This window comes from Carettochelys insculpta, chromosome 17 (assembly GCF_033958435.1).
Source record: "Carettochelys insculpta isolate YL-2023 chromosome 17, ASM3395843v1, whole genome shotgun sequence".
NCBI classification, from domain to species: Eukaryota; Metazoa; Chordata; order Testudines; family Carettochelyidae; genus Carettochelys; species Carettochelys insculpta.
The window spans coordinates 2,306,265-2,329,905 of record NC_134153.1 but is presented as its reverse complement, the minus strand read 5'-3'; the positions used below and the strand labels follow the sequence as shown (position 1 = coordinate 2,329,905).

General features: G+C 54.2%; 1 protein-coding gene across 1 annotated transcript in view; it reads left to right on the top strand.

The window, feature by feature from the left end:
* The first annotated feature begins 2,764 nt into the window (after positions 1–2,764).
* KIAA1755 (KIAA1755 ortholog) overlaps positions 2,765–23,641 on the top strand; it is a 36,281-nt gene continuing 15,404 nt past the window's right edge. The window contains exons 1-5 of the mRNA XM_075012141.1: positions 2,765–2,854; positions 16,576–16,773; positions 17,430–18,804; positions 18,903–19,097; positions 20,124–20,247. Coding sequence (XP_074868242.1) covers positions 2,765–2,854; positions 16,576–16,773; positions 17,430–18,804; positions 18,903–19,097; positions 20,124–20,247 — 1,982 coding nt within the window. The remainder of the gene's footprint in view (positions 2,855–16,575; positions 16,774–17,429; positions 18,805–18,902; positions 19,098–20,123; positions 20,248–23,641) is intronic.

Sequence of the window (23,641 nt, the reverse complement as noted above, 5' to 3'; positions counted from 1 at the left end):
GCCGGCTGCTGAGATGTGCTGGGCTGGGCTGCAGCCGATGCTCCTGCGGATCTGATCCTGCTGCTACTGCCTGCAGGGTGTTTATAGCAGGGCAGAAAGGGGAACCGAGAGCAGATGCCAAGGAAGCAGAAAGTGGCTTTCGCACGCCCTGGGGGCTGTCCCCTCTTGCACAATTCACAGCCAGGCCCTGCTCAAGGTTCTGCTTCGTGGGGCTGGCACTGGGGCACAGGGCGGCGGCACACCCCTGGGCCGTCACTGCACTGGGCACTGGCACTGACTGCTCCTGGCTCCATGGCTCACTCCCAGGCGTTTCTCACAGGCACTGTCCTATTGCATCTGGGGCCCTGCCAGCTATTCCCATAGCTCCCAGCCAGCTTCTCCTGCAGCTCAGCCAGAGCCGTGCACCAAGGAACACCTGCTGCCTGCCAGCTCTGCTCGCTCCTGCCTGTGTGCTGGGCCCTAGCAGGGAGGGTGAGCCCATGTCTCACGGATACCTGCAGGGAGCAGCCCTGAAAGCCACAGGAATGCAGTGGGGAGGGGTGTACCGGCAGGCAGGTAATGGAGCAAGGAGAGCACGGACTGCATTCAGCACCATGACACCCTCAAATGTCTCTTCCCTGCCCCAGCCCCTTTCCATGTTCTCAGGAGGCACCTTCTGGCTACCAGCCAGAGGCCTCCGCACCCAGCAGCGGCCAGCACAGTTCTGTGCCGTAGCCCAGGCAGTGTGGGGGGTTAGGCTGCACAAGAGTTGCTCTGCCCTCTCAGCCCAGAGGGCTGAATCCCAGCCCTGCCACAGAGCTGCCGTACAGCCTGGACACCAGCCGCAGACCCAGGCTGCAAAGGTCCCATGCACAAGGTCTGCTCAGAGCTAGGGCTCTGCCTCCAGCTGGCCCTGCATGAGCTTGTTGCTGTGAGGGGCAGGGAAGGAGCCACAGCTGGAGTTGGTGCCTTCTGGACCTGGGGACAGCTCCAGCCAGGCCCTGGGGCGTGCAGATCCCACACCTGCCAGAGGCTTTTTGTTTGGGGGGGGCAACATCTCCCCTGCCCCCAGTCTATGTCCTGGAGGCAGCTCCCCTCCTGCAAACCACGATGGTTGCGTCTGAGTGGGAAGTTTAGCAGACCAGAAGGCTCTAGGCCAGTTTCACAAGAGGCCGTGGTTTGCTGTGGGCAGAAGCACGTTTCCAGGGTCAGAGCAGCCCGGTCCCTCACAGAGCCAACAGCCGCAGCCGAAGGAAGAGGGAAACTTACACTTCCCCATTTGCAATGAGATCCAGGCAGAGCACAGGAAAGCTGAGGTGCTGTTGCATGTGCCGGGCTGCGTTCTATGACCCCCCTGGAGCAACCAGCCCCAGAGCCAGAGCTCACGGCTGCTGGCAAAAGAAGACACACGGCTGTGCCACAGCCAGTGGCTCTAGGGGAGTGGGGGCCTGTGATTTACCTCTGCTCCTCAAAACACACAAGTCGCATTATCCAGCTCCCTTGCATGTTTTGCTGGTGCTGCCCCAAGACATGGGGTGGCTGCCCTGCAGGGGTCTGGCACTCCCAGGCTTGGGCCCAAGAGGCTGGACACCCATGGCTGGAAGCTAGTTTTCTCACATTTGGGAGGAACATGCACAAGCTCGCAGCAGGTTCGTGCAGAGTCAGTGCAGCAGAGAGAACTTGTGGGTCCTGGGGGTGCAAAGTGCCAGTTAGGCGCCTACTTGGCCAACTGCACCCCCAGCAAGCTATGTAAAGGCCACTGGCCTTCCTTCTGCTGCAGCAAGCAGGGGATCTCCTCTGGGTGGCCTGAGAGACTCCTGCCTTTGGGAGCGGAGGGCTGGAGTTGAAGTCCTGGGAGTCGGCTGTGATGGGCAGTCACTCATGCAAAGACCCAGCAAGACAGCCAGCTGCTGAGCATTGCCTTGTGGGTGATGAGCTGGAACAGGGCTGTCTCGGAGGGGAAGCCATGTTCGTCCGCATCCACGGGACCAGCAGGAAGTCGCGTGGCACCTGACAGACTAACATCGCTGTGAGGCGGACAGGCTCGAACTCCACTGGGGTGTTTTGGGAGCCCCGGCAAGGAGGGCCCCAAACCCTCTCCAACTTCATGCATCAGTCAGTCTGTCTCAGAAGCCGCCACCAAGTCCCCAGGGGCAGGAGAGGGGGCGTCTCTTGTGGACAAGGCCTGTTACTTTGGAGCCGAAGTTCGTGACTCCTATGAGCCGCTGGCCCTCCCCACCCCCCATCGCAGGGTGTGCAAGAGAGCTACTGCGTTGCCTCTTCCCTGGGTCCGACCCCCAGCTTCCTGCAGATTGAGCAACTCCCCAGAGCGCGGCTGTCCCTGGGTTGGGACACTGCAGAGCTGGGACCAGTTCAGCCCCTAGGCAGAAGTGGAGCGCGTGGGAGCCAGCCGTCCCGCTTCAGGCACAAAGCCGGGCAGAGAAATGCCAAGGAAGCGTAAATAGATGATTTGCTCCTGCGGCTGTGCAAGGGGCACAGCAAAGCTTTCCACAGCCAGCTGGAGACCCAGGGCCTGCGCTTGTCATGCAACAGCCGCTGACATCCCTAGCACCTAGGTCTGAAAGCTGTGGGCCATACCCAGCTCTGAGCACTAGAGATATCACTGACTCGTGCAAGAAAGCCAGTTTTGCTTACCCTCCCTGTCGAAAGGCAGGGCACGCTCTCACCAGGGGCTGCTTCTCCCTCCCATGCACTGCCCTGCCTTCCCATTCTGCTTAGAGCGGGAGCGTCTCCCCTGCTTCCCGCTGCAGGGCAGACGTCCGCGATGGGCCCAGAGCACTCACACACCGATACTGAGCCTGTGCCAAGCACTTCACGAATGCTAATGAATGAAGTTTCTGACCCCTGGAGGAAGGTGAGTACTACTGGCCCTGAGCTATGTGTGGGGAAACTGAGGCAGGGCAGAATTAAACAAGCTGCCCAGGCTCATGCAGAGAACAGACCTGGGACTAGAATCCAGGAGTTCAGGTTGCTCTGTGCAGCTCTGCTCTAGTGCAGGTTGCACCTCTCTAGTTGGCAGCCTCGGGACCTGACCGGTGCCGGACGAGAGAGTTTGCCAGACCACAGGAGGTCACTATTGTCTAGCAGCATTACTAGCACTTCCATTTCTTCCTGGGCTCTTAGGAGACATTTAGGGGTCAATTACAGCTAAATAACAGCACAGAGTGCTGAGACCCAGGACTGGCGGCTGGAAACAAATGTTATGGGACCACGGGAAACTTGGTCAACTTGGAACACCAGTCCTGGAACTTTTCCTTGCAACAAAGCCCATTGCCAGCTGTGTCCACATATCTATTCTGGCGACGCCATCACTGGACCTAACCAGTAACAGCAACGAAGGGTCCTGTGGCACCTTATAGACTAACAGAAAAGTTTTGAGCATGAGCTTTCGTGAGCACAGACTCACTTCTTCAGAGTCTGTGCTCACGAAAGCTCATGCTCAAAACTTTTCTGTTAGTCTATAAGGTGCCACAGGACCCTTCGTTACTGTTACACATCCAGACTAACACGGCTACCCCTCCGATACTGGACCTAACCAGGTTATTCGCAGAATCACGGGCACATTCTTATGTTCCTCAACTAACATCATATATGTCATCATGTGCCAACAATGCCCAGATGCTTTGTATGTTGGACAGACTTCAAACTCTTAGTCAAACAATTAATGGGCACAAAACAGACATAAAAACACTCCTGATCCACAAACCAGTCAGTCACCACTTTAAGGGAGTGGGCCATTCTGGTAATGACCTGAAAGTTTGCGTCTTAACTGAAGAGGAATTTTCACAACACTTTGGAAAGAGAGGCTGCTGAATTCTCTTTTATATTCAAATTCAACACATTAACACGTGGTTTGAACTGGGATGGGAATTTTTTAGGTCATTATAGGGGCTCTTTTGCATACTTGGCTTAATCTAATTCTTGACCCCCCTCCACCCCTCTGCTCGCTGATTTGCTCACCTTGATAATATTTTTCTGATTTGTCCACCTTGATAACTATTTTTGGTTCTCTGTGCCTTAAATATTGAGTCTGTTCTGGTATGGCTATGGTCTGAAGAAGTGGGTCTGTCCCATGTAAGCTCATCACCTAATAAATTATTTTGTTAGTCTTTAAAGTGCTACCGGACTGCTTTTTTGTTTTGGCCAAGAAGTGGTTGCCCCTCAAACTGACATCATACCGGATTACAGGTGTTGCCAGACTAGAGAGACTTAACTCGTATTTCCAAGTTTTCCCAACATGCTGTTTTCAGACCTGGCCCTGCTAGTGTTCCTGGCTTCACCTGGCAGCCCCAGCACAGACTCCAGTGGGGCGAACAAAGTGCCTCCCCGCCCAGCCGGGCAGACAGCTGCATTCTCCCTGGCCAGCCTGAGTCAGTGGGAACCTGGAGCAAGAACTGTCACTTTGGTTTCTTTCTGCTCCAAACCACAGCGCAGCTGAGTCAGCCTGGGAAGAGGCACTGTGGGGAAGAGGCGTGCGGCCATGCAGTGCTCTGGGGCAGAAGGGACATTCAAATACTCCCTGGCGGCTGCAGTGCTGTCCGCAGAGCTGCTGATCAGCTGTGCACACTCCCACCTCTGCGCTGCTCCAGCTGCCAGGCTGATGGACACAGCTGTCCCGATGCAGAGCCCTGCTGGCCACAGGGATGATAGAATATCTCGTTCACCCCTGGGGCCCTGCACTGAGCCCGGGGCAGGTGGGTGGGGAAAGCTGGATCCCTCCCCACTGCCCCTCGCCCATCTTTCTCTGCCTGCGCTGTTGGGCCATGCCACGAGCTCCCTCAGTCCAGAGCCTGGCAGTGAGCTGGAAGGTGACGCCTTGCCCATTACCCAGTAGCATACAGATGGCTGACTGGGAACCCCCTGGAGCAGGCTGCAGTCAGGCTGCCCACCCTGGAGAGGCCAGGAGGGGCTGAGCTGAAAGGGAAGAATCTGCCATATTTGCCCATATGGCAGTTCTGAGAGCCGCTGGCCACCAGCAGGACTCCTAGGGCACCTGGACTCCGTTGCGGATCTGCCAGAAGAGAACAGAGCGGCTCACATGGACGGGAGCGCCGGTGACAGGGGAACTAGATGCAACAGGAGAACTTCTAGCACCCAGAGCTCAATTCTAAAATTACACCGTCCTCCCGGCAGGGCAGGGCCAGGGCTCTCTCTGGTCATCCTTTTCCCAGCGCCAATATCACTCTGCCTCCTGAGCACGAACAGGGTTCAGTGTGTTCCTGGGAGCTGGCAGGGACATCCCTGGCTTGGGCTCAGGTTACAGTGCAAGATGCGACCAACTGGTCAGGCAATGAGAACGCCAGGAGGCCAGGAACCACCTGGGGAGACAATAAAATAAGAGCAGCCAAGGGACTGGCTGGGACAAGGCATGTGCTGGAGGAAGGGCAGCGTTTGCGTAGCTTATACCAAGGGCAGGGCTAGTTCCAGAAAGCCGGGCTCACCCCACCGCTCCCTCTGCAAGGTGGCAGGGCTGAGGGCTGCACTGTTCAGTCTCCCGAAGAAAAAGGCAGAAGCTCTAGCCCCTGGAATGGAACAGGCTCTTAGCTCTAGGGTTGGGGTTCACATCTGCCCATCCCAGCTCATCCCCAGCCACCAGCCCTGGTGCTGCCATGTCCGAGCCACATTTCCCCCGAGCCCAACCAGCCACGCAGCAGTGAACGCCAGAGGCTAAACACACAGAGGTGGGGGATCCCATACCCTGAAACATCACTGTTATTGCCTGGCTGTAGTGGTGTGCCCCCACCCCAGACACACCCTCCCTCTGCTCCATTCCCCTCCTCAGTGACTCCCCTTCTGCCCGGCTGGACCCGGCTCAGGGGACAATAGCAACGCAGAGCTGGGACCGGCGATTCTGCAGAAATAAAAATGCAGGAATGATGACCCTGGGGAGACCCTGGCTGGAGGGCCCCAGCCATTCTGTTGGGCTTGAATGGTGGCTCTGTGCATGCCGGGGCACAGAGAGAAAAGCTGCATACAGGCTGTCAACAGCTGCTCGGGCAAAGCCAGACAGAAAGGGGCGAGGGTGAAATGAAAGAGGGAGACAGAAACAGAGACCCTCACAGAGACCCTCACCCCCTGCCCTCCCCAGGCAACCTCTGGGGGCCCTGGGACACTGCAGCTGGCTCTCATGGGAACGGGTATCACCCCTTGGCACTCCGTCACCAGGGGACCCGTGTGGCACGCTGCCTTGGGATGCCACGGCTTCATCCCCATTCGAACCCATCTTCAAGGCTGTATTGACTCTCCATCCCCCTCGAGGGTTTGCCCAGCCTTCCCTGGGCACAGCACAGCCCCTGGCTGCTGGGGAGCAGCAGCCATGCTCCTAACCCTGCATGTGCCTGGGATAGGCCATTCTGCAGAGCCAGTCACTCTGGGATTGATGTCCACTCATGGACATCCCAGGTTCGCCTCTCCCCGGTGGGCAGGGGGGCCCTGCAGATGTCAGTCTCCCCTGGCGATGTCACTAGGCCTCCTGAGCACATGCCCTGTGGTTCTCAGCATGGCACTAAGCTGAGATGCTTTGTGATTCTTTCCCAGTGGCTCATGGGAGACCGGGTCTGTCCTGGGCACCGGGAGGATTGTGGGAAGGCAGCACAGCTTGGCTCTCACTCAGCCCTGCCAGGCTGGGAGCACTTGGAAGCCAGGCGACACCCGGGTATGAGCTCAGACTAACCCTGCGACAATGCCACCTTCCGTTGGGCCTGTCCCGAGACAAGGTCCATCCTGAGCAGGAAAGGTGGAGGGGGTGACAGACACCGGCTGGTTCGGGGAGAACCGGCTGCTGGGCGCAGAACTGCTGCGCTCTCAGACCTGAGGCCGGCAACCCCATTGCACCAGAGGATCCCGGGTGCTGCGGGTCATGCTGCAGCTGTGGGCAAGGGGCCCTAGCCCCTAACCAACCTGCCAGCGAATGGGGAGAGCAGCAAGACACCCCCACCCCCCGGCTCCCAATGCTCCCCTGGCCAGCGGAGCGGCTGCTCCTCACTTTCTCCTCCCCCACCCCGTTTGGCTTTGCAGAGCTCTGTCTACCCCCCGCCTAATCCCCAGACGTGAGTTTGTTATTGCAACTGCCTCCCCCTCAGCCAGCTGTGCCGGCATCCACCGCGCGCAGGGGCCAGAGCCCCTTTCCCACAGCTGCCTGGATGCTCCCACTCAGCGTCCCTCCGTAGGGTCGATCTCCAGCCCCATCAGGCCAGCGCTGCCAAGCCCTAAGTGTCCAAATCAGGAGGAGCACGCAGACACCGCGGGGGCGTAAAGCCGCGAAGTGAGGGGGCGTCTTTCCACGTGCGTGTGAGTTTCCGAGGCTTTAGGACACAGAATCGCGGGACTGCAAGGGACCTTGAGGGGACATTGAGTCCGGTCCCCTGCCCTCACTGGAGGACCAAGCACCATCTAGACCATCTCTGACAGGTGTGTGTCTAACCTGCTCTTCAATAGCTCTGGTGATGGAGTGTTCACAATGGCCCTGGGCCATTTAGTCCCATGTGTAACCACCCTGGCAGCTAGGAGTTTGCCTCACGTCCAGCCTACGCCTCCCGCACTGCCGTTTGAGCCCACTGCTTGTTGTAGCATCACAGAATTATATTTCTCCCTCCTCCTTTTAGGTCGGGGGTCTCAAACTCACAGCCCTTGGCCAGCCTGTGGCCCAAACAATTCCACAAACCGGGCCACGCATGGCTGCAGGCATGTGAGCCCCGTGCCCCTGGGGAAGGCGGTGTCTGTACCCTTCCTCCAAGTCCAGCCCCACCCTACCCCCACTCTTCCTCATCCTGCCCCTGCTCTGCCCATCACACTCCTTCCTTCAAGCCCCTTCCCCCAAGGGACTTGGCCTTAGATCCTACAGGGGGAGGGCTGGTGCAGGGTGGCAGTGGGGGTTAGAGCTGTGGGGAAGTGAAGCGATGCGGGAGCCTCTGCTCTGCCGCCAGGCCAGGCCAGGCGCTCTGCTTCACTATGGCAGCCATAGGATGGTTGGGGCAGCTGCTGCAGGCCACTCCAAAGTGCAGGCCCAGGGCAGATGTGCCAAACCACCCTATGGCCAGGACGTCTCTGCACTCATCTCCCTCAGGCCCCAGGGCCGTGCTGGCCATAATGCAGAGCCGGCAGCCAGAAGCCATGTTAGCTCTGCTGGTGGTGGTGCCAGAGTCCCGCAGCTGTGCAGTTAAATTGCCCAGGGGCAGCAGGCAGGGACAGGAGATACATGGGGGAGATGGAGACAAGGAGACACCCCGCCACCTCCATGAGCCCTGCCAAAGAGGAATCCCCATTGGCCCACCAGAAGGATTTGAGGACTGGCACTGTCCCTAATGGGATCTGAGTGTAAGACCCCTTTTATGGGTACTTGGAAAACTGTTATTAAGCCCTCTCTTGGTCGCCTCTTTTCCAGACTAAACAAACCCAATTCTCCTGCCCCTCAGAGGGCGCGTGTTCTAGAACCTTAATCCTTGTTGTTGTCCTTGTTTCACTTGCTTTAGATGGCCACTGGCTTAGCCCTTTATCAGTCTTCCAAGTTCTCTTTCATCTTCCAGGATTTTTCAAAGATTATAGCTAATGGCTCAGAAAGCTTCTCAGTCAGCTGCTTGAGTATTCTCAGATGCATTTCATCTGCCCCTGGCGACTTGAAGACATCTAAGTTATCTAAATAATCTTTAACTTCTTCTTTCCCTATTAATGCTTCTGATCCAACCCATTTTCCTTGGCATTCACCACGTTAGGCCTCCAATTGCGGCCAACTTGATGAAAACTGAAAAAATATGTCATTAAACACATCTGCCATTTCCACATTTTTCATTATTGTTTTTCCTCATCATTGAGTAATGACCCCACTTTGTCCTTATGTCTTCCTATGGCTTCTAACGCATTTGTTGAATGTTTTCTTGGTACCCTTGTGTCTCTAGCTAATTGGAGCTCATTTTGTGCCTTGGCCTTTCTCGTTTTGCCCCAACATAGTTGTGTGATATGTTAATATTCATCCTTTCTAATTTGACCTAGTTTCCATTTTTTATAAGACTCCTTTTTTGAGTTTTAGATCCTCGTAGCTCTCCCAATTAAGCCAGGGTGGTCTCTTGCTATGTTTTCTATCTTTCCTGTGCAGTGGAATTATTGCACTTGTGCCGTTAACATCCCTTTGAAAAACTGCCAACTGTCTTCAGTTGCTTTTGTAATTAGGCAAATCAGATCATAGAATCATAGAATCATAGAACACTAGGACTGGAAGGAACCTCGAGAGGCCATCAAGTCCAGCCCCCGGCCCCAATGGCAGGACCAAGTACTGTCTAGCCCATCCCTGATAGACATCTACCTAACCTGTTCTCAAATGTCTCCAGCAATGGAGATTCCACAACCTCCCTTGGCATCTTATTCCAGTACTTGACCACCCTGACAGTTAGGAACTTTTTCCTAATGTCCAACCTAACCCTCCCTTGCTGCAGTTTAAGCCCATTGCCTCTTGTTCTACCCTCAGAGGCCAAAAAGAACAAGTTTTCTCCCTCCTCCTTATGGCTCCCTTTTAGATACTTGAAAACCGCTATCATGTCACCCCTCAATCTTCTCTTTTCCAAACTAAACAAGCCCAATTCTTTCAGCCTTTCTTCATAGGTCACAATCTCTGTCCTCCAAAGCAGTTGCAACCCCTCCCAACTTGGTATCTTCTGCAAACTTAATAAGCATACCTTCTATGCCAATATCTAAATTGTCGATGAAGATATTGAACGGAACCGGTCCTGACACAGACCCCTGCGGAACCCCACTTGTTATACTTTTCCAGCAGGACTGAGAACCAAAAGTAATGGTGAGGCTTGAATGCACAACCTCAGCATACCTATTGCAGTACTGCTCTATTAGTATCGTGCGCTAACCCATTGTGCCATTGGAGCCCCTATGAAAGGTAAAAGATAAAAAGGTTTAAAAGAACGATGGACACACGAACATCACAGCCAGAGAACTGCCAGGTCTCGAACTTGGTGGCCCTGTACATGTCAAAGTGCATGGAGAGAATGGGTGGAAAACCCCAGCTGCCATAGAGAAGACTTCAGCATCTAGCTGGCAGGTAATCAGTGGTGTTCCATGGAAACCACTGACAGGTGCAGTTTGTTCCTTGGGGCGAACAAGCCACAGAGCAAACTCAGCAGATGGCAGGTGCAGAAGAAGACACAGAAACCTCAAGGATTCTGAACCAATCCCAGCCAGCCACTGCCACTAATGGGCTCCCAGCTGTTAGGTGTTCAAGCCATCTCACAAGAAACCTGGGGTGATTCAGAGACTGAACCAACTGCTCCATATGGAAATCGGAATACAGCACAACAGTGTAAATATTGCGAAGAGCTGGAATGTAGCACTTCAAGAGGGAGACATAAGGAAAAGCTGACCTGGATGGTATGGTTCAGCCCCTAGGGGACATCCAGGGTAAATTGCTGGGTGAGAGCTCACTGCAGCTGTATGTGGCAGCACTGTGAAAGGTTTATACATAGAGGCTACGTCTACACGTGAAGCCTACATCGAAATAGCTTATTTCGATGAATAACGTCTACACGTCCTCCAGGGCTGGCAATGTCGATGTTCAACTTCAACGTTGCGCGGCACCACATCGAAATAGGCACTGCGAGGGAACGTCTACATGCCAAAGTAGCACACATCGAAATAAGGGTGCCAGGCACAGCTGCAGACAGGGTCACAGGGCGGACTCAACAGCAAGCTGCTCCCTTAAAGGGCCCCTCCCAGACACAGTTGCACTATACAACACAAGATACACAGAGCCGACAACTGGTTGCAGACCCTGTGCCTGCAGCATGGATCCCCAGCTGCCGCAAAAGCAGCCAGAAGCCCTGGGCTAAGGGCTGCTGCCCACGGTGACCATAGAGCCCCACAGGGGCTGGAGAGAGAGCATCTCTCAACCCCCCAGCTGATGGCCGCCATGGAGGACCTGGCAATTTCGACGTTGCGGGACGCGGATCGTCTACACGGTCCCTACTTCGACGTTGAACGTCGAAGTAGGGCGCTATTCCGATCCCCTCATGAGGTTAGTGACTTCGACGTCTCGCCGCCTAACGTTGAAGTTAACTTCGAAATAGCGCCCGACGCGTGTAGCCGCGACGGGCGCTATTTCGAAGTTAGTGCCGCTACTTCAAAGTAGCGTGCACATGTAGACACAGCTATAGAGAGAGAGAGAGAGAGAGATACCTATTTCATAGAACTAGAAGGAACCTTCAGAGGTCATTGAGTCCAGTCCCCTGCACTCAGTAGTAGGCATCCTTCAGTCTGCATAGACTACAGATCATGCCCTTTATAGTTTCAGTTGAGGGCTTCATTTACAGTGTCTACTGTGACTATGAAGACCTACATGAGAGTGACAGTCCTTGCTGCATCTCTTGCAGATGTCTAGCAAATCCTTGGTGTGCTTTCTGTGTGCTCGCTTCTCCTCTGCTAGCTGTCTGATCCTCACCCCTCCCCGCACTCACAACAGGACTTATCAGCATCACTGACTGATTTTTTTTTAAATTATTTATTTATTTGCCCCCGTTCCCTAAAGGGCTGCCTCAAGGACTGAGCTTGCAACCCTGGGTTTAGCAGGCCAAAGCTCAAGCCACCAAACTATCCCTCCCCTCACCATAAAAAAGGTAATAACAAGGAGAGGCACCAACTCCATGGCCACGCTCTCAGGCTATGCGAGCAGAAGAGGAGGCCTGGCTTCACCTTGAACTTTGTGATTAAAAGTCTGATGTACTACGCAGTGAGCCAGCCACGACAACAGACACAGCTGGGGTATACAGCAATGTTCCTGCTAAGCTTTTCCAGCCATACGTGGAATAATTTTTATGCGTACCAAGGCATGTATGGATGTGCACCACCAGTAGAAACACAAAACCTGGCTGTGGGCGCTCTGCTAATCAGCTGGGCAGCATTTCAATCTCTCCTGAGCAGCTGCCGAAGCGTGTAGCTTACAGGGAGCGCTGGGGTACGAGAAAGCTCTGCAGCTACTGCGTCTCAGGTACAGCCATGCAGGACAGACGCCTGCTAAAGCAGGCTAGCAGCATGGTCCAGCAGAGTGAGACGAGGCCTCAGATGGGTGTCAGGAGACCTATCTCTATTCCAGCCCCTGGCTCATCCTGTAGCCAACGGCAAGCCCTGTGCCTCAGTTTACCCACCTTCATTTTGACTGATGGCTAAAAAGTGCTGTGAGGAAGCTGACAGATTTCTCTATAGCCCAAGTCGTTGCAGAGCGGTAGTGCTGTGGGGTGCAAGGATCCTGTGGTGCTTTTCTCGCCATACAGTTTTATTGTTTATTCTCCCCACAGAGCCTGGGGGGAGGGATAGCTCAGTGGTTTGAGCAGTGGCCTGCTAAACCCAGGTTAAGGGGGCCATTTAGGGATCTGGGGCAAATCAGAATAAGGGGGCAGGTGCTTGGTCCTGCCAAGAGGGCAGGGGACTGGACTAAATGATCTCCAGGGGTCCCTTCCAGCTCTGTGAGATGCTTATCTCCATATATCCTAACTCTCCTTGTGAAGGTGCTCAGGTAGAAATGGAGCCTGGTCTCATGCATAGGGCAGAGACAGGGCAGTGTCCTGTCTGGGGGAAGGAGCGTCTCCTTTCAGTGGCCGGCTTCACTCTTGCTTTCCTCCCCCTTCGTCTGAGTCATGCCTGGGCCAGCCCCGAGTCTGGACCTGGCTTTGGAGCTAACGTTTCAAGAGGAAATGAGTGGCCGATGAAGCCAAGCGCTGTCACACAGGCAGGAGTGGAGATTTTGAAGCATGGACGGGCAGGCCTCTTCCTGGAAGAGATGGAGAAAGAAGCCACTTTGGGGGGAAATCGAACAGTTAGAAAAACAAGCCTGTGTGGGCGTCTTGTGTTTGCCTTGGCAGGCCTCATGGGCTGCCTTCGTCCTGCTGGGGCTCCCCTGAGCTCTACGCGCGCCCCCAGGATGGATTTGGCCTCTGGTTTAAGATGCACCCCCCGCCCCGGGTCTGCCGTGCTCTTATCCCAGGCCTGGTGCTGTGTGGGCATGAAAAGGGCTCGTCTAGATGCACAATGGCAGCTGCTCTGCCTGGGGCCTGGCGTACTCTGTGAATGTTTTGCAGATGAAGCAGCATGGGCGGGAGCTCAGCTGAGTTTAAGAGTCTTTCCCAGACAGCCCCCCTTCCTCCTTCGCCTTCCCACTCCCTCTCCCTCCCCTGCACAGCCCCGCTGGCTTTTCTTCTCCCAGAGAGGAGAGCTGGGTGGCCGGGCCGGAGGCAGCAGGGAGTGATCCTTGCTGGCTCACTCAGGTCCGGATGGGATGGAGATACAGAGGCAGAGGCTAGGCTGAGCGGGCCCCTTGCCTGGCTTCACTGCAACTTTCCTAGGGCACCTGGATTCTGTTGCGGATCTGCCAGAAGAGAACAGAGCGGCTCGCATGGACTGGAGCGCCGGTGACAGGGGAACTAGATGCAGTAGGAGACCTTCTAGCACCCAGAGTTCCTGCTCCCCGCAGCCGCCCTGCTGCTTCCTAGTAAAACATGGTAATGCTGTCTGCTTCTGCACCTTTGGCTGACTTTTCCCACTCCCCTTCCCCAGCTGCTTGTCTCCCCGTCATCTGTGCCCGACACAGACCACACACGTGGCCCAGAGCTCTGAAGTCCTCGCAGTAGCTTGCTGCCCTAACGCTCTCGGTGCGTGGTGGGTGCTGTCGTTTCCTAAGTCCCATCTGTCTGTCTGTCTGTCTGCTTTGTGCCACGCAGGGCTTGGCTGCCAGCCTAAAACGCTAACGATTAGGTGTGCCGAGTGCGAGCGGGGAGGTGCAGTTGTGACAGAGCTCTCTGCTAAAGCATCTGTGCCAGGAGGATTCCCTTCTCACGCAGAGACCATGTCCCGACCGATTGAGCAAACGCTTGGCACCAAGTCGAAAGAAGGATACAAAGATCACGAGCAGCTGTTTGGATGGAAGCTTGTGGGACTGCGAACGATTGCAGTTAAAGCTTCCCTGGGCTCCCTTGTTATGGTTACAGGGAATGAGAACCAGAAAATGCGTGTTAATAACCTCACGACTTCTCCTGTTCCAACACAGGGACAAGAGTCCTTCCTGGGCTGGTCCTGCTGCTAGAAGTGTCTGGAGCTGCACTATAGTTAGTGGGACACTGCATTGCCTTCAGCTACTGCAGTGTGTTCCACTGACCTCTGGCCTTCCCTAGTGCCTGGAGCAGTCTGTGCAGTTTGGCTGCTGCAGCCCTTGCTGGGGCTAAGCCCCTGGCTGCAGGAGCTGCAGCGGAGGGAGTGGGGGTGTTACTGGCAGCTGGCTGGTGCTTCGACGCCCGATTCCCTTGGCTGCATAAGGCAGAGAGAGCAGCATACTCGGCGCCTTGGGAGTTAAGGAACAACCCTGCTGTGCCAGAACTGTATTTACTGGTAAAACCACACAGCACTTCCCCGAGCTTCAGACAGATCATTGGGTAACTCTAGGCGGGGGTGTGGGGGAACATTCGTGTCTCAGCGATAGCAGCACTCGCTTATCGAAATGGAAACACGCACCCAACTTCAAAATTCCCTTACTCCCAATTCAGGCGCTAGTGTAGACATGGCCACAGTGGATGTGCAAATCTAGTCAAGTCTTTATTGATCCACCTGTCCAGTTCCTGCACAGATACCAGCCTTGGGAGTGCTGCCTCAGGCTGCCATAGCTATATTATTATGTACTCTCCATAGATGTCCTGGAAGTCCTTCCTAAAGGCATGAAAAGACAATGTCTTTCCTCTTTGTTATGTGGTTTTTCTATTTGACAACCATTTTTATTGCTCCCGCTCACCCCGTTACTTTCTGAAAACAGCTAAAATGTGACATGATTTCTCAGCTCAATTGCTTCCCTGGGCACACCAGTTATGTCAGGTAGGTTTGCACAGCCTTGGAAATGGGGTTTGTCTAACAAACTGCTTCTGCAGAGCCAGCTCAGCAAATTAGAAACACCACTGTGTGAGCCTGACAGAAAGGGTGGCTCTTGTTTTAGTCTGAGTCTTGTTCTTCAAGGAATGGCCCTTGGAGAGGTGTCAGGCATTTCCAAACAGATTCTCCAATAACTGGTTTTGAACTAAGGACCCTTAGTGATGAGACTTTACCTGGACTGTCTAGCCTCATACATGGTCACCCACCCATGCAACTGGATTTCTAAGGCAGCTGCCAGGGTATGGGGAAATGCTTGAATTGAAACAGCTCTTGACTTGGAGGAAGCTGGGACCCAATCTAATTTCACTAAGGACAGGAAAACCCTGATTATCCAACCTTCTGTTTTATCCAACATGATAAGAAGGATTCACGAGGGATGATGTGTATGCAGGTGACCTACTGTGCTCTGTGTTTATAGCTATGTGGACCTGTTTTATTCATTAGTATTCTGTATTATCCAATAATTCCATTATCTGGCCATCCTTCAGTCCCATTTAGGTCAGATAATCAGGGTTCCAGTTTACCCCATTCCCCCAATGGGCTGAGGCAAATCACCAGGTGTGAATTCTCGTGAACTTGGAGGAGTTTGGAATGTGGAGTTGCACTTGGAATCTCAGGTGCATCACAAATCAAACGAGTATAACCCTGGACACAAAAGGGCAACCCCAAATCACAGCCCTTTAGCCTATCAAAACAAAAAGCAGTCAAGCAGCACTTTAAAGACTAAGCAAAATAATTTATTAGGTGAGCTTTCGTGGGACAGACCCACTTGTCCCACGAAAGCTCACCTAATAAATTATTTTGCTAGTCTTTAAAGTACTACTTGACTGCTTTTTGTTTTGAGTGTATGGACTAGCACAGCTCCCTCTCTGTTCCCTTTAGCCTGTGTGTTTGAAAGAGTCGTCCTGTCTGAGGCTAGCAGCACCTCCCCAATGCACAGAGACCGGAGGCCTTTGCTTACCTCAGCAGTGTCCCAGGGTCTCTCTCAAGGAATCATAGAACCCTAGGGCTGGAAGGGACCTCAGGAGGTCATCTAGTCCAGCCTACTGCCCCAAGCAGGATCAACCCCAACTAAGTCATCCCAGCCAGGACCTTTCAAGCCAGGACTGAAAAACCTCCAGGGATGGAGATTCCACCATCTCTCTAGGCAACACATTCCAGTGCTTCACCACCCTCCTGGGGAAACGGTTTTTCCTAATATTTAACCTACTCCTCTCCTTCTGTAACTTCAGACCATTAACCCTTGTTCTGCCATCTGTCACCACTGCAGTTTCTCATCTTCCTCTTTAGGGCTCCCCTTCAGGAAGTTGAAGGCTGCTATCAAATTGCCCCTCACTCTTCTCTTCTGTAAACTAAACAAGCCCAAATCCCTCAGCTTCTCCTCATGGGTCATGGGCTCCAGCCCCTTAATCATTTTCGTTGCTCTCCGCTGACATAGGAAATATCCCTATTGCACCCTGCCTCACCACCCACAGTGGCATATTGAAGTCCATGTTCTTCTGTGATACACAGCCACACTCTGGCCACGCTGGAGGGCTGGTGTGGCTCTGTGTGGGGATTTTGTGGAAGCCTGTGGAGATGGGGGGTCAGTTGACTGAGGGAAGGTGGGAGGGAGTGGGAGTGGGTCACTGCTAGTGTCACTGTGTAACGGATGATCCCTTTCCCCTGCAGGATCCCCGGTCTCTCGATGTGGCCGTGCAGAGCACCCTACTCGCCCTCTACCCGCCATTCGAAGTCACGGCCCCAACCGTCCTCAGCCAGCTGTTCCGCCTCCTAGACAGTGACTACCAGGGAGACGGGCTGTGCTGCCTCCTTGACTTCCTGATTCCTGCCAAGCGCCTCTTTGAGCACCTGCGGCAGGCCGCCTGCGTGAGTTGATAAATAAACACAGCGGCCACCTCCCGCGAGCCGTCCCAGAGCCCGGCTGCCACGGGTGAGGGATGCAGTCAGGGATCTCCCCACCAGAGAATGAATTTCTGTATGGGCTCTAAAAGCTGTGCTAACCACCCGGGGGCTGGGCTGCAGGACAGGGTGCCTGGTTCTCTGGGGGACCTTCAGCAAATCACTTGACCTGGCCCTCATTTTCTCAGCTGTAAAATGGGTGATGATACTTCCCCATCCCCCTCAGACTGCTGGGGGTTTTAATCATTGGGAGGCACATTGGGGCACTGCCAAGTCCCTGTCCATCAATTCCCCATCCCTCAGACCATCAGCCCTACACACACAGTGGCTGTGACACCAGCTCTTCCAGATCGTGAGGTGTGTGCGTACTGGGGAGCGAAGGCCACATTGTAAAAACCCCCAGCTCTCACACAGCTCTTCTGCAACAGCTCTCATGAAGGAGGTCAAGCTCATTACGCCCACTTTACAGGTGGGGAAACTGAGGCATAAGGCTTGCCCCAGGACACCCAGCAGGCCCATGGCAGAGCCATCTCCTGCATCCTAGTCCAGCACTTCACCCACGAGGCCCCCGCAAACTGGACAGCTGCTACGTTTGTTAACAGAATGTGTTTGTCTCCTCGTAGGAGCCTTACTTTAACTGCATCTTTCTCCATGAAGGCTGGCCCTTGTGTCTTCACGAGAAAGTGGTCGTTCACCTGGCACCTCTCAACCCCCTCTTACTGCGCCCGGGAGACTTCTACCTCCAGGCAGAGCCCTATGGCGAGCAGTCAGCCTGCATCACTGTCAAGTGCCTCTCCCAGGACTTGCGCACGGTGGACGAGAGACCAGTCCCTGCATCCTCCTACGCACTGCTGTTCACCAGTAAGTGGCTCGAGGAACTCAACCGGGACCGGAGCCGAACACCTCTGTACACCTGCCTGGTCGCCACTGAGAAGGGAATTGCCCCTCTGCCTTGGAGTAAGATCGCCACGCCAGAATTCGTCAGCAAGCCCAAAGCAGCACCAAGTCCCACCCATGAGCTGGACCTCTGCAGCGCGGAAGTGCCGGTGAAGCCAGCATCTCAGGGCTGCACAAGGCCGCTTGGCCTGGCAGACGCTCAGATGCCACATGGTAACAACATGGGCAGCATCCAAGGCTGCAAAGAGGGACCCTGGAGGTCCAGCCAGGGCAAGTACCCCGGGCTCATCAAAGTGGACCAAGTAAGGTCATGGAGGAAGCCCAGCATGTGTGTTGTGCCAACCCTGTTTGATGTCGTCAGCCAGGACCTGGAAGGTGACTACGTGGACCTGCTGGAGTTCACTGAAGAAATGAATTTTGATCTTTCAACCAAGTCAGGACCCTCTGAGGAGCAATCTGGACCTTCTGGAGAAAGTAAGGTGCTACCCACAAGTAAATCACGGCTTCCAATAGCGAACAGAGGGTCAGCAGTGGAAAAGTGGACCTGTGGGAAAGGGCAGAGCTCGGAGGAGGGTCCCTGCACGCTGTGTCTGAGGAGAAAACTGAATAGAGACCCCAAATTCCACGGGCCAAGGTGTCGGTACCGTGAGTCCTACGTGGCCGCCCTGCAGAACCCGGTGAGCTTTGGCTCTGGGCTGATGACAGCCATATTGGAGGAGTCTGATGTTCCCAAGCTGGAGTTCCCCTTGGCAACCACAGCTCGAGCGAGTCCGTCTCATCCTCCTCAGAGGCCAGGCCAGGCAGCCGCTCCCAGGCTCCCCTCTGGCTGCCCTCAGCAGGCAGCGACTCCAGAGATGAAAGCTGAGGAGGTGACAAAACAGGGGCACTTAAAGCTTTTCAAGTCTCCTGCGGGTGCAATGAGAAAAGTCCCTTGGTCACAGTCTCCTCCTGCCAGCCACAAATTCTCCTTCCTCAAGGGCCAGCGCCAGCCAGCTCCCCCCGGTGCCAGTTTGTGCGGTACCAGCCAACAGGAAGGGACTCGGAAAAGGGTGTCGGTTCTTTATTCTCCCAGGACTAGCAGAGCTAAGCCAGACAGGACAGGTAATGCCAGCAGAGGGCTGAACCCCTTTGGATATATACAATGTGTTGCTGCCTTTCAGCTACAACCTCTCTCACCTTTGATCTGTTTTCCTGGCTAGGTGCTGACCAGATGGATGGGTCTCTCATAGAGAGCAGCTCTCCTCAAGGCACCATCTGTAAAGACGGCCCTTGTGCAGCCCCAGGCAGCTCCCCTGTGGCAGACCTACCGCCAGCAGAGCCCAGCCCTCCAGAGCTGCCCCCAGGGCAGGTTCTCTGCCCTGAGCTCTTGCACTCGGGCATAGCCTGTTTGCCAGGTACTGAGCCCAGACCCAGGATCGCCATTAAAGCGTCGAAATGGAACAATTTCAGCTACTTGGGTACAAATGTCTCGTAGCCCTAGAAACGTTTGCCTGGCCAGCTAGAGTGGGTCTGTTGTAAGTGCCTGAGACCCAGCTTTGTAACGGACTGTTTGCGGGGTGGGGGTGGGGTTCCAATGGAAACCACAAACAACATAATTCTGCAGGGAAAACCCAAACATTTCCCAGCCAGTTCTAATCTCCCCTAAGCAGGGCACAGCCATTAACTTAGTGCACACAGCTGTTCTCCCCCGGCCTCCTGTCCCAGGCCGGCAGGGCAGTCTTCTCAACCCATTTCACAGGCAGGGACACTGAGACTGAGAGGAACACGCCCCCCAACAAGCTCCCAACACAGCACCCCTTCCTCCACACTCCAGCCCCTCACACAAGAGCCCCAGCTAGCAGTCAGCAAGGTGAAAGAGAGGTGACACTGGAGTTAGAACTGCAAGGTTTGACAGAGCTCTTTGGTGAGGACCCCACCCGGCTGTGCTGGAGGTCCTCAGCACTCCCTGTGGGATTTCAAGGACACCCTTGTAGCTGTGGGGCCCAGCAGTCTACGGGAGCACACATTGGGATTGTCTGAGTGAAAACACAGCTGGCTTGTCTACGGACAGCTCTAGTCTTCCTGGCTGCAGAGAGAAAACAGCTAGAAAATTATCAGAGAGGGAGCCGAGTTAGTCTGTATCTTCAAAATCAACAAGAAGTCTTGTGGCACCTCATAGACTAACAGATATATTGGAGCATAAACTTTCATGGGCAAAGACCCGCTTCGTCAGATGAAGCAGGTCTTTGCCCACGCGAGCTTATGCTCCAATATATCTGTCAGCTAGAAAATGTGGCTCTTAGAGGCTCCAATGTGCGAAGGCAAATCAGAGAACCCACCCTTTGTAAACAGGCGCAGGGTTTGGGGGCCAGGCTCTGGAACGCAGGGGCTTGGCAATGCTGTGGACAGGAACCTGAATGTTTGCTTTTTCCTGGTTGCAGGGAGCAGAGACAAGCTTGGCAGGGCCTTGCTCCAGGTGAACACGAGCAGCAGAGCCTGGGAAGCCCCCTGGTGCTCCGCCACAGAGGTGGCTCATCTCTTCCGGTACCTCTGCTCCATCCCCAGGTAAGGCAGAGCACAGCAGCTTTCGCACAACACCCACAGCGTAGCCTAACCTGACCAGGGCACTTGGGTGCAGCATTGCCCAGCATGGCAGCCACATGGCCTCGTTTTCCCAGCCAGCCTTTGCTCTGCCCAGCCTCCAGTGCTTTCCGGGCCGCAGAGCTGTACCCTCCCGCAGGTCGCCTACTGTTCTACTCCCTCCAGGGCATTCAGAGTCCAGACTGAGCGTCAGCTTAACCCACCCATTGCCCCAGGAAGATCTGCTCAGCCTGCAGCCCCCAAACATAGAATCATAGTGTTGGGAGAGACCTCAGGCGGTCATCCAGTTCAGCCACCTGCTCAAAGCAGGACCCACCCCAACTAAGTCATCCCAGCCAGGGCTTTCTCAAGCTGGGATTTAAAAACCTCTAGGGATGGAGATTCCACCTCCTCTCTAGGAAACGCATTCCAGTGCTTCACCACCCACCTGGGGAAATAATTTTTCCTAATATGTGATCTAGACTTCCCCCACTGTAACTTGAGACCACTGCTCCTTTCGTTCTGCCATCTGCCACCTCTGAGAGCAGCCTCTTCTCCCTTTTCAGATCGCTGAAGGTGCTATGAAATCCCCCCCTCACTCTTTCCTTTTGTAGACTAAATAAGTCCAACTCCCTCAGCCTCTCCTCATAGGTCATATGCTCCAGCCCCTTAATCATTTTTGTTGCCTTCCACTGGACCTACTCCAGCACTTCCACATCCTTTCTATACTGGGGGGCACATAATATTCCAGGTGTGGCCTCACCAGTGTCAATTAAAGGTGAATAATCGCTTCCCTCAACCTGCTGGCAGCGCTTCTACTAAGGCACTCCAATATGCCGTCAGACTTCTTGGCTACAAAGGCACACGGCTGACTCATGTACAGCCTCTCATCCACTGTAATGCCCAGGTCCTTTTCTGCAGAACTGCTGCTTAGCCGCCTCCAGCCTCTGCTCTGTCTCGCCTGCTGCCCCACTAAGCAGGGCTCTGCCTTTTACCCTGGATACCAGCCCGCTGCTCCAGGCATTTCTGGCTCCCTGGGCCTCCAGCAACCCATTAACCCTTTTCTGCCATGCATGGAGTCTTACATGCTCCACCGCCATCCCTTTCAGCTGCAGGGTGACTGAAGGTTAATGGAAGCTGGGGAGTATGGTGTTCTGTGGGGAGGATTCTGCTTAGGACCTCCCATTCTGGCTTTGTGCTCCCCTCCTGGCAGCTGGGAGTCAGACGACTCCAGGCCGCTGACAACCATCAGCAGGCCCAGTCAAGGCTGACCTTAGGATTTATGGGCCCTACACAGTACAGTTAAACGTGTGACCCTAGGCCCGACGGCAGTGGGGGAGCAGCATGATGTTTTAGAGGTGTCATTTTATAACCTTCAGCAACACGCAAATGAAATATTTTAAAACAAGTCTGAAATGGGGATCCTGCCGACTCACCCAGCACATTCAGAAACTGACAGTCAGTCCCTGGGGCTGGCAAGTGCCTATGAAATGCCTTCATTACCACCGGATGGGTCTTCGCCAGGTGAATGGTCTGCTAAGAGGCCGGCAGGCTTGTCACTTTTCAGTTAACTACAACCTCTCCAGAGGAGGTGGGGACAGGAAGAAGAGATGGGTGGACCTTAAGAGCCAGTGGTGCCCCGAATTTTCAGGTGCCCTATGCAATGCGTGTTCTGCCTGTTGGTTAGGACAGCCCTGGGCCCAGTTAATTGTTCTGAAAGGCATTGTTTCGGGAACTGGCTCATGGGAGTCTAGGGCTTTTAACCCTCCATGTGGGGCTGCATGATTCTACCCCTGAAATGTTGCAATGAGCACCACTGCCCCCTGCTGGAACAGGTGGGGTATTGTGTTGGTAGTTCCCATGTGTTTTCCACCCATCCTTTTTCAACCCCGTGCCAGCTGTTCGATGTGCAGAGAAATAGCATGTCTGATGTTGGGTGTGTGCAGAGAGAGAGAGAGCAAAGGCAGGGGTCTTGCCCTGGGGGAGAAGTCCGGCCAGGGCCAAGTGCCCAGCAGATCTCCCAGGGGAAAGGGAAGAGTTTATGCTCATGTCCCATGAAGACTCAGAGAAATAGGTAACTGATTCAGAGGATAATGTAAGTGCCACATATGTGCACCAGACAAGTAACCCAGGCTAGACACCAAGATCTGCTATAGACAAGGCCACTTACTCTGCACAGAAGAGATATATACAGTCCATTTAACCATTCCCTGAACTAGTGAATCAGACTCTGCCTTGGGGTCTTTGGATTGCTCCAGTTATTTCCTGTTTGCTAGAAATGCCCCCACGCCTCCCTAGCCACTTACACCACTGATGGTGTATTGGAATATCGTGCCCAGTTCTGGGCCCTCCGGATTTAAAAAGAATGTGTATGTGCTGGAGCAGGTTCAGTGGAGGGCAACAAACATGATTAAGGGGCTGGAGCGCATGAGGAGAGGCTGAGGGATTTGGGCTTGTTTAATTTGCAGAAGAGAAGACTGAGGGATGATTTCATAGCAGCCTTCAGCTTCCTGAAGGGGAGCTCTAAAAGGGATTGAGAAAAACTGTTCTCAGTGGTGTCAGATGGCAATGGTCTGAAGTTACAGAGGGAGAGGAGTAAGCTGGATATTAGGAAAAACTACTTCACCAGGAGGGAGGTGAAGCACTGGAATGTGTTGCCTAGAGAGGTGGTAGAATCTCCATCCCTGGAGGCTTTTAAGTCCTGGCTTAACAAGGTCCTGGCTGGGATGACTTAGTTGGGGTTGATTCTGCTTCGAGCAGGGGGCTGGACTCGATGACCTGCTGAGGTCCCTTCCAGCCCTAGGATTCTATTATATGATTTCTATAGTAAAATAGCCCCTAAAGGTGATGAGCTGTTCACTGGCTCCATGCAGGAAAAGGCCTGGGATAGTCCAAGCGATACATCCGAGGGGTCAGTGGCATTAAATTCTGCTGGCATCTCCCGGTGGTTTGGAAGGGGTGGATGGGGGAGTGATGGGCTACAGCACCTCCTGCTAGTTTGTTGAAAGTAGCGCTACACCTTTGGTGAGTTCCTGATCCCTTGTGGCTTCAGTCTGGTTCCTTCACAGGTGCTGACATCTTGCCTGGCTGGGAGGGTGGGGAGAGAGGTGCCACTGCTGTTGTACTGAAAAGTGCTGCACGGGATCTTTTCAGGGGAAAAGGCAAAACGCCGCATTTATCGGTAATACACATATAGCAATCAACACTTATCATAGGCATATGATATATCCCATTCCCATTCATACACACACACACACAAGCACACTCCTGCCTTGTTGCTGTTACCAATAGTTGCTCCCCATAACTGCACTGGCCAGGTGAGTTAGATGGGGGAGGGATGGAGCTGGGCTTCTGCTGATCTGGATCCGTGCTCCGGTGA